The following is a 10,783-nucleotide window of genomic DNA, read 5'->3' as shown; positions in this document are numbered from 1 at the left end:
AATAATCCTGACTAATATAGGTTAGCTGTCTTGGGCAAAAAGAAAAATGTATTTAGTGTTCTATTAGTGATGCTATAACAATGAGTATTTAACACTCCCACCCTCCACCCCACTCCCCACACACCCACCCATTGTTTTATCTAGTTGAGGGCATAGGTGGATGTAAGGACATCCTCTGTTATCCCTCAAATTAGAAATCATGCCAACTGCCCATGTGAATAGAGTTTTTGTTTTTTTAAACAAACCTTTATGCATTAAAAACAACAATATGAAGTATTGTACAATATAAGTGCAGTCTCTAATACAGATCGGTGGTGAAAAGGAACAAGGACACACCCTCAGCAGAGGTCATACAATAGGTGGTAAAAGTCTTGGGTTCTTAGGAGAAGGGTTTTTGCTCTGTTGTCTTGTGGAGGTCTTGGACTCCTCTGGCCCAACAACAGCCTCTGGTATTCCGGAAGCTTCTGCTAAACGGGGCAGCTGGACAACTTCAGCTAATTGCTGGAGAGAGCCCTGCTGATCATCTGAATTCTGAACCTGCTTAGTGGTGCCATCTTTTATTTTGTCTACAGTCTCTTCTTTGATGACTACATCTGCTGAAGGAGATAGAAGACAAAGGAACAAGTGTTCAAATGTAAATTACATTCTAACTGTCCATTACCTGTCCATTAGCAGGGAAATCCTGGTTGTACTGGTATAAAAACAATTTATTTGTAAAGTACATTCTATGTGTCAGGCATTATTCTAAGCACTTTACATATTTACCTGTTCATTTGACTCTTTCTTTGCAAAGGATAGAGAATAGGCATTATTCTCATTCCCATAAATGGACAAACTGAGACACAGAGAGGTAAGTAAATTGCCCAAAGGCCCAATCTTGGTAGAAAATAGGGCATGAATTTAATTCCAGGCAACCTGACTCCTGTGACTAAGTACATAACCACTAGGCTATTTGCATATAAAAGATATTTACATAATGCAATTATCTGATAAAAATTCAAAAGGTAATTATGGGGCTGCAGAAAAGGACACAATGAAAGAAAATGAAAAGAAGAGAAAGGGAATTGAAGATAAGATAAAAAATGGAAAAATCCTAATGATAAGGGGCAAAAAAAGAGAAACCAGCTATAACCACGTTTTCTGAAAAGAAAATCTCAAAAGTAAGAAATGGCATGCCAGTAATGGTGCACCCAACGTAATTATCCAAGGTTGAGTTCAGAGAAACTGAGTGCAATCTTTCAGAGACGCCTGACCCCCTGGACTATGGGAAGAGGACTAGCTTTCGGAAGGGCTGTACCTTTTTTAGCCACGGGACGATGACCTTGAACCTTGTCCTTCCTTGCCTCAGAGGGGAAACAGAGATTGGGTTTTCTCAGGATCTGGGGCCTGGGCTGTGGTTTAAGATTCCGTGCCTCATGAATCCAAGCATGCTTGAGGGCCTGGTCAGGGGTCATACGCAGGGAAGGTTCCCATCTACACACCAACAAAGCCCAGCACAGGTTAGTGTTTTACTTCTGAATATGGAAACATTTTCAAAGACTCCAATAAAGAACCTAAATAAGTCATAATAAAAATGGTTCATTTTTAAAGAAACCATTTAAGCTATGTTATAAATCAAAGACACTGTAGAACAAAGATTATGACATATAATTTTTAAGTACCTGGAAATAACTATTGGAAATAACCTTTTTAGTAAATTTGTATGGCAAGCCAAGGAATATATTAGAGCCCAAGTCTTCTAGAATTCCTTGAAATTCCCTTACAAGAAATATTATAGAAAACCTTAACCAGTGGGATTTGGAATTCAGTAAACTAAGATCAAAACAAAGAGGCACTTAATTTCAATTTGCAAACTACAGAATTTAGGCCTTCAAATATGTGACAAAGTATATTATAGAATGCTAGGGTATTCAGACTATAAGGGGACTTGGATATAATCCAGCCAAACTTCTAATGCAGTGACAAAATACATTTGACCAAAACCCCAACATGGAATCATCTTGCCATTCTTGAGTAACTTAATGACGAGGCACTAACTCACAGAATCACTTATTCCAATTTTAAAAACCTCCAATTCTTTAAAAGTTCTTCATTTTTATTAAGCCCAAATTTACTTCCCAGGAACTTTTACCCTAGTAACTTTGACCCAGGTCCTAATTCTACCCATTAGCATTATACAGATTGAGGCAACTAATCCATCTTTTATGTCATAATCCTGCAACTATCTGAAAACATTTACATTATTACTATTGATCATATGACATGGTTGCCATCTTCCTAGATAGGAATTTTCAGCTGTTGTCTTACTGGTGCCATCATCTTGGGAATAGCTTATAACTGCACATAGGTGGTATTAATATTTTAGACTCATCAAGGTCTTAGACAACTCAAGCTCCCTGTTCTTTGTCAAATGAACTGCTATTAAACTACATCTGCCCTCTCTTGAATGTCTAGGGTTAGTCTACAAAACCTAGACCAGAACTTGACATTTATACCTGTTAAATTTGACTTAAAACTTTAGTCTCTCATTCCAAGATTTGCTCATTAGCAGAATATGGAGTGATAAGGTAACAGGCCCCATCAGCTTGACTGCTGCTGCTTGCAAGTTGTGAGCAATCAGACCTTTACACTAAATAAGAAAATCATTTCTTTCTTGGTTCTGAGCTGTGTTCTGGATGGTTGGGGTTTCTGGATAAATCTCTTTTGTCCCAGTAGTAAGTTTCTATTGCTTGTTAATGTACATTTATTCTATAGCCTCAGCAAGAGGTTGGGGTGGGCGTAATGGGGCTACAGGATCCTTCTCTAACTCCATTTCTCAGATTAATCGCATGACTCCCCAGATACGAAAACTTTCAGCAGTACCTGAGGGCTTATCCTCTGAACTAGGACCTAAATTCCAAGTGCACAAATGCCAGAAGAATGTATTGCTAAAACTGCTCCAACACTCTGGAAGGATGACAGAACATAAAATATGATGTTCTAAACTACTGAACAATTATAGGACTGATGTCACTGGAAGAGACCCTAGGAATACCCCCATTTTACAAAACGAAAACTGAGGCCAAGAGAGAGAAAATGACTTACCAAATATCGCAGCTAATCCATTTGCCACTCGGTGGAGACAGACTGGCAACCCCTCTTTAAAAAGTGACAATAGCTTACATTTTTCAAACACCTTCTAAACTGGGGACTATTCTGGGTGTATTATGTGTTTGTTTTTTTTCTATGACTTGACTAAAATACAGAACCTAATTTCTAAGATTTAAAATATGTATGTAGATTCTAAAAAGTTGTACATAATAAATGGTTTATAGCTCACACCTTCCCTTCCCTAATACAAAGGGATTTAGGCTCTAAACTGTAGGGGAATTGGGAGGGGCCCTGAAACCATACACTGGGACGTGTGTGCCAACAGTAACAACTGGCATGTGGAAGAGGCCGGCTTCAGTTCATGAAGCAGAAGACATCTAAAACTTGCCCACAGCCTCGCTGCCAGGCAGCTGGAGGCCACGGAGAAGGTCCTCTACCTACACACTGTAAGCCAGAGTAAATCCCTGAATCTCTTTGAGCCACAGCCTTCATATCTCAAAACAGATCAAATCACCTGCCCTGACAATCACACAGGAGGGGGAGAGAGCAGGCTGCTAAGGCAACAGATGGGGAAGCGTTTTGTAGATTCCGAAGCTCTGTGGTCAGGATTTATTATTGTTTTTATATCCCAGCCCCAGACTTTCGCCAGCAAACGTGGGAAAGTGCAGCATGTAAGAGGAAAACAGAGACAAAGACACCCTGACAAACTCACACCAAACACCTTCTGAGAAAGTCCAGGAAGCTAGAGTCATAGGTTTTCAGCACCATCTTGAGATCCTTGGAATCCGGGTATCTTTTTTTCCCCCTGCTGCTGGTTATATTTTTAGGAAAACCTTTGGAATCTTTAGAGATACAACATTCTGTATTTAGTTCCAGGTATAAACATTCATTAGGCGTATCACAGACAGCTTTCACTCAGCCGTGCTGCATCTTGAAGTGGTCTCTGCAGCCCTCTCATTTGCGGGACTGCACCGCCCCTCCATACAAAAGCACCCACAATCTCAGTCAGTTTGTAATGAGCACATGTAAATTATCCTATGAGTACAACTAACTTCTACAAATAATTTTTCTTAATATTCAGTATATTCTGAGACTCCTTCCCACCATCTCCTCTCCGAATCAATCAAATTATTTAAATGGTTTAACATTATGGTAAAAAAATAATGATAATAATTAATAATAATAATAATAATAATAATAATAATAATAATAATAAATCTGAAGTGACAAAACATTCAGCTCTGAACAAAAAGGATATTGTCCATTCTTGGATTACCTATGCCCTTACTCCTTCCCCACTAACCCAATAAAGTGAGATTTTGGGACACCCATGGGGTATGTAACAAGAAATTCATTTTAGGAGAATGATTTGCTTTCAGAGCCCATTTACAAGCCACACAAGCAAATTAATCTCATTATTTTTTTAGAGTTGCATCAAAATTTTGTCCCTAATTGGAAATCAAACTTGATTGGTTGCTTAAGACACAGCTTGAAGTGACTTTCTTCAGCCATTTCCACCAATTAAAGCCCTCACCAAGGGATTTCATGCCTGAAAAGAAGCCCTGAAGAAGGCTCCAAAGGGTTTTCAAGGATGCTTTGTGTAATGCTGTGAAGGTGAGACCACTTATTTGAACAGAGACTCTGGTGCATATGTTCAGAAAAGTTGACCACTTATGCTCACACCTTGTAAATCTGCATATAAATTGGGTGGCTATATAATACATACACACACAATTTACACATTAAACTGAATTCTCACAAACACTCAGTGGGGTTCATGTAACAGACCTTCTAAAGGCGCATAATGAAGTGCTTCCTTTACTTTTGTAATTCATGCAATTTGCAGGGCCTCCAAAAGAATATCTGCTCTTATTGAATGCCTGGAAGAGACCAGTATTTGTGCATATGTGTATGTGTGTATTTATATGGACAAGGGTTAGAGGCATGGCATAAGGTATAGGTCCTGTGAATTCATACAAATCTCCATTACCCTTTTTGACTAAGGCACCAATGCCCCCACCTTATCCTTACCTTTGCTCTTTTTACAAATATCCAAGAAGAATCAGGCTCACAGTCTTATAAATAACATTGCTTCTAAAGTCATCATTGTGTAATTACTTTTCTTATAGAAGTTTTTCTCAACCCTCTGATGCTCCCCAACTATTCTTTCCATCTCCTTCTTGCTGCCTGGAGCACCTAAGTATCTTACTACTACCTTTGAGGCAACATCACTTTGCTGCTAATTCGGGGTATTTTTGAGGAGTGGTTGGGAGTTTCGAGGAGCTGTTGGCAACTCAAACCTGGAGAAGGGAGAGCCAAGAACTGAAATGGACACAGTATTTCCCAAACTCACTTTATCATAAGAATCACAAAGAGCTGTTGTTGAAAACATAGATTCCTGAGTCCCACCTCAAACCTACTATATCACAGGTGATGCAGGATGATCATGAGAATGAGCAATATTGCCAAGCACCCAAGTGATTTTTATAGTCACATGAAGTTTGGGAAACACTGAAGAGGATGCAGCTCCCAATAAAGTCCTTTCTTATGCAGGGAGTGAGGACATGTGGATGTTGTTGGTCAAAAGACCGATTCCATTGCTCCATGGATGTTATGCCTTCAGACTGCTCTGGAAAGGGTCAGCTAATGTGTGGGCCTCATTCTAAGGCTGTCAGGACATGGACCCTGCTCAGAGGCAATGCCTTCAAAGCTCCGGCCATGACTACAAGGTGATGTTTAAAAGGTTTAACCATTGGAATGGCATGGGACTGCCCTATTAGAATGGATGACAACCTTGGCAATAAAGTAAGATCATGGAGGTACTCTACTTGCCAGGCCTTAAGCTTTTAGTTTCTGGATTGTGGGAAGTCCAAGGAGTCCTGGGAGAGGGGCCAGGGAGCTGCGGCTACGGCAAGGGCTTAGGGCTGTGGCATTTCACCAAATGGTACAGAAATAGTTTACATTTTAACCTCCACATGGCTGAACCAGTACATACTGACTGAGCACCAACAAGCCTGAGAACTTTTTGACCAGGAAGATCCCCCATGAGGGTATTTTTGATGCTTGTATTGACGGGGCAAGTTGTGGAGAGAGATTATGTGATTTGCCTTCCCATTTTGAGGCCACTCTCAGGTAAAAATAAGAAGTGGGAGGGTTAGGAATGCCTGGGATTCCACAGCCTGTATAGCCCTACGAGCTAATCTGGTGGCAATGGCTGGTCAGAAATGTCATTCCAGGTGTCATGGAGCTCCTGTCTGTGGAGTCCCCTTGCCCTCATGACTGGCTTCACTCCACTTGGCTGACCTTTAGGCCACTATGGCTTTTTTCTACATGGGCATCCCTTCATCTCTTGTGATTCTTCAGGGGTATTTTAGATTTTGGAATGACTTCATCTTTTTGGTGCATAGTGCTCTTAGAAGCTTGTCCTTTAGGATGGGGCTAAGGGAAGAGCACTAAATGGGGCTTGAGATACAGGAGGTGTCTTTAAGCCTATGACAGCTCATCAGCCACAATGGGATAAAGGGAGTTAGCCCTGGGGACTTACCAAAGAATTTCTGTCTCCTGGAGGCTGTCTGAATGAACTGGGTTGGCGGCAGGCCCAGCACCTTCAACAAGTAAAATGCAGTTGGTTCACACATTCAAAGATCATAAGAGCTGAGTGGGACTTTGGCCAAACTTTGACTTCTACAGATGAAGACCAAGGGATATGCAGGAGTAACATCAAGTCAGTGGCAGAGCAGGCCCACAGCCCAGTCTTTTGACTCCTAGCCTGAGGTTGTTTCAGCATCCTGAGCATCAACACCGATCATGTAACTCTAACTAGGCATCAGCACCCACTAGAGGTAGGTATTCTTGATGGCAGCCAGATCTCACTGCCAGTATAAATAAACCAGTGTCCATGCTGACCACCCTGAATTAAGGAATGTAACATCCCGTTTTGGAGCACGGGGAAGGGAGGAAAGTAAAAGAAGATGGAAATCATCGTGTGGGCATCAGACCACCAGTATGACAAATACCTACTTGAAAAGAATAGTGTAGCACCTACTTGTTTACCCTTCCCCATTGCAACCTATAGGGTGCCAAGAGACTGAGAAATTACAGATGTCACCCTTAGCCTTGGGTAACCTAAACTATCGGCTGGGTTCCCAGCCATATCTGGATTGTGGGGGAGTCCAAGGACTCCTGGGAGAGGGCCCAGGGAGACTGTCGCTGTGGCGAGGGCTTAGGGCTGTGGCGTGAATAACCCTGCCCTCCGCCTCCTCAGCCCCATTGACACTCAGGTCAGGAGGAAGCTGAATCTGGGGCAGTAGGAACCACACCCCAGATCCCAGTCCCCTCATTCTCATCCTTGGTATTAGAAGCAGGAAGAGTTCAGGGCTGCTTTATTAAATCATCCATCATCAACCTAGAAGCCAGCTACGCTGATCCATCCATTTTATAGAAGTCCAGAGCAGGGAAGTTGCCAGTGAGAAAGAGCCAGGACTAGACTCCAAGTTTACTGATTCCCAAGCCAGTGTTCAATCGACCATAGCTATCACTTATAGCTATCATTACCTAACTTACTTCAGCACTTTATTATTAGTTTCAACCATGAAATGAAACTGTCTGCCTATATTTAATAATTCTCAAGGGTGTGTGTGTCTCTCTGACCATCTGTAACTTTGAGACATTTGGAAAATAGAGATCTAGTAGCTAGCTAGATAGCTAGATAGATAGATAATGATAAATAGATGATAGATAGACAGGTGATAGATAGATCGATAGATACAGTACATCTTTGTTCACGGTTAAATATCTTTGTTCACTGAAAAATTATTAAAATGTGAAATTTCCAATTTTTTAGAGTTATTTTTTCCTGTTTTGTCTAATTTAGCTCCATAACAAGATGGCTTTAAAGTAAAAGAATAATAGGTATAATAAATGACCATATGATGAGTCTTAGTAAAGCCTTTTTATTGGGAGATATTCTTCCCGGAAAGCTAACATAATGAATGCTTAATGACTGAACAATACATAGATTTTGATGAGTGTCATCTCACTCTGGTTTTAGATTATTTTGAATATGTTTTAAAAATTAGTATAATAGTTTTATTTTAAAATGTGACTATTCACAATATGCTGAAAATTATTTTTTGCAATTATTTATGATGAAAATGTTAGATGTCAACTTAAAAGTGTACAAAGTGATACATAATTTCAAAAATACTTTTAGAGAACATCCACCTCAAAACAAAAAAGTACGCAGGCCACTGCCATACAGTGGGTCTGATACAGCCCTGCTTTCGAGAGTGAAAGCTGGTAGCCCTGCAGCACATGGGCTGGTGGATTTGGCCAGGTCTGCACTCACCTCCATGATGCAGGCCAGCTGCTCCGCTTCGTTCTCCCCAGGGAACAGAGGGGAGCCCGTGAACAGCTCCGCCATGATGCAGCCCAGGCTCCACATGTCAATGGCCATGTTGTAAGGACGGCCCAGAATGACCTCTGGGGATCGGTAGAACCGGCTTTGGATGTAGGTGTACACTGAGAGGAAAGGAAGAGAAACCTCACGTGGGAAAACCTTCTCTCCAGAGCATCCTTCTCCAGGATACCGTCATCTCAGGTGACATAAACAATCATGATGCCTCCCCACACCTTCTCACGCTACAGCTTTGCAGAGACAAGTACAGCTGAGCAGCACTTAGGAGTCACATTATGCATCCAATCTCATCAAATCCTCACAGCAACCAGATTAGCACGGAGGTGTTATTATCCTCACTTTTATTGACAAAGAACTCATAGATACAGAAAATGTTTTGATGGTTGCCAGCTGGGAGGGGTGTTGTGTGGGAGTGGGCGAAAAAGGTGAAGGCATTAAGTACAAATGGTAGTTACAAAATAGTCAAGGGGGTGTAAAGTACAGCACAGGGAATATAGTCAATAATATCATAATAACTATGTACAGTGTCAGATGGGTACTAGATGAATCGGAGTGATCACTTCGTAAGTTAGTTATATAAATGTCTAATCACTATGTTGTACACCTGAAACTAATATATCGTAAGTCAACTGTAATTGAAAAATAAAACAATTATTTAAAAAGGAGCTCTAAAGTAGGCATTGTTCTAGGGAAATAAATTTTAACCAGCTAAGCTCTGAAAAGGTGGGGGGACATAACACTAATATAAAGCTAATTAATTTTGGGTAGACACCTTCTGAAAGTATTGTGACTGGGCAAGGGGGGAAGCATATCAGAACTGGAAAAGAAGTATGCAAAATGCATAATATAAAATTTTATGTTCAATATATTATGTGCTTGTGTGGTATAATGTAAAGCATAAAAAGAATAGCTCAATGAAATCTCAGCAGATGAGACTGTATGAAAGATAATGTTGTAAGGAGCCTAGATTTTATAGCTGAGGAGACTGAGGTCAGGGAAGTGGGACATTTTCATTATCTCCACATGCTATTTATTGGTGGCTCCCTGGATGGGGGTGGGGCAGGATTCTGTAATCCCTTCTTTGCGGTTTGACTTGGTTATAGTAAGGATGGAATAATTTTGTAATTAAAGACAAAATACAGATGTAATAAAAGTGACTTTTATACCTTGCCAGCTCCCAAAATAGATTTGAGACACTTTGCTATCAAAGTACATACATACAGGGTAATTTTAAAACTTGGATTTAACAGATACGTATGTAATACTTCACATGTACCAGGCACTATTCCAAGTGCTTTACACAGAAGAACTCTTCCACTTCTTATAACAATCCTATGAAGCAGGCACCATTTTTTTATTTTCCCCATTTTTAAATGAGGAAACTGAGGCATACAGATTGTCAGAGTAATCTATCTACAAGTGGCAAAGCTGGGATTTGAAAACCCAGGCAGTTTGAGTCTAGTATTCATACTCTACACACTGTCACAGTTAAACTAAAGATAAAGAGGAGTCAGGAAAAAAAAAAATATATATATAAAGGGGGAAATGGCTATCAGAAACTAAGGACAAAATAATTACAAATTTGGTTTTGAGTATCCTGCTAGCCACCATAAATGGTAACTGAGAGGTTACACAGCTTTCCTGTCTGAGAAGGGTAAGCATATGGGTTCTTCATGAGAGACATACTGCTTTCTAGCTGGGATTTCCTGTGGGATCCATACACAAAATATAAAGGACATATGCCTTCAAAAGTGGTGCTGCAGAATATTTGAACACATCCAACCTCAAGAGGCTTCCTCTGCCACCCCTCTTTTGTGTGCCCTTAACACAATCTGTATATGTCTCTGAACACTGCTCCTAACATGTTATCTTTTTATCTTTACATCTCTTCCATTGTACTGTAAGCAACCTGAGGACAGGCAATGTTCATTTTTTGGTTCCTGTACCCGGGAGAGTGACTGACACACAGCAGATACTCAGTAAATGTTTGTTGAGTGGTACATGCTCTTAATTAACATCAAACTTGGGACTTCCAGTAAGATGGCAGAATAGACTGACACTGTGCCAATTGCCTCCCAGAATCACACCAAAATTATAAATAATTGATACAACATTCAACCTTGGAAGTCCCCTGAACACTACATGAACAGAACCTCTAAATCAGCGGTTCTCAATCTGTGGGTGGCGACCCCTTTGGGGGTCGAACGACCCTTTCACAGGGGTCGCCTAAGACCATCGGAAAACAAAAAGATATTTACATTATGATTCATAACAGTA

The 10,783-nt window shown here is 40.6% G+C and overlaps 1 protein-coding gene across 3 annotated transcripts in view; it reads right to left on the bottom strand.

Annotated features, from left to right (window-relative positions):
- Positions 1-236: 236 nt before the first annotated feature.
- The window catches only part of DYRK4 (dual specificity tyrosine phosphorylation regulated kinase 4), a 55,472-nt gene continuing 44,925 nt past the window's right edge, over positions 237-10,783 (bottom strand). For all 3 annotated transcript variants that reach the window (XM_019660960.1, XM_019660958.1, XM_019660959.1), the window contains 5 exons: positions 8,438-8,610; positions 6,635-6,695; positions 3,803-3,932; positions 1,298-1,473; positions 237-596 (listed from right to left, as the gene is read on the bottom strand). In XM_019660960.1, the coding sequence (XP_019516505.1) occupies positions 349-596; positions 1,298-1,473; positions 3,803-3,932; positions 6,635-6,695; positions 8,438-8,610 (788 nt within the window). In that variant the 3' untranslated portion in view covers positions 237-348. The remainder of the gene's footprint in view (positions 597-1,297; positions 1,474-3,802; positions 3,933-6,634; positions 6,696-8,437; positions 8,611-10,783) is intronic.

This window comes from Hipposideros armiger, unplaced genomic scaffold (genome assembly GCF_001890085.2).
Source record: "Hipposideros armiger isolate ML-2016 unplaced genomic scaffold, ASM189008v1 scaffold_332, whole genome shotgun sequence".
In the NCBI taxonomy this organism is placed as follows: domain Eukaryota; kingdom Metazoa; phylum Chordata; class Mammalia; order Chiroptera; family Hipposideridae; genus Hipposideros; species Hipposideros armiger.
The sequence above is the reverse complement of the archived record's forward strand: the minus strand, read 5'-3'. Positions and strand labels throughout refer to the sequence as shown.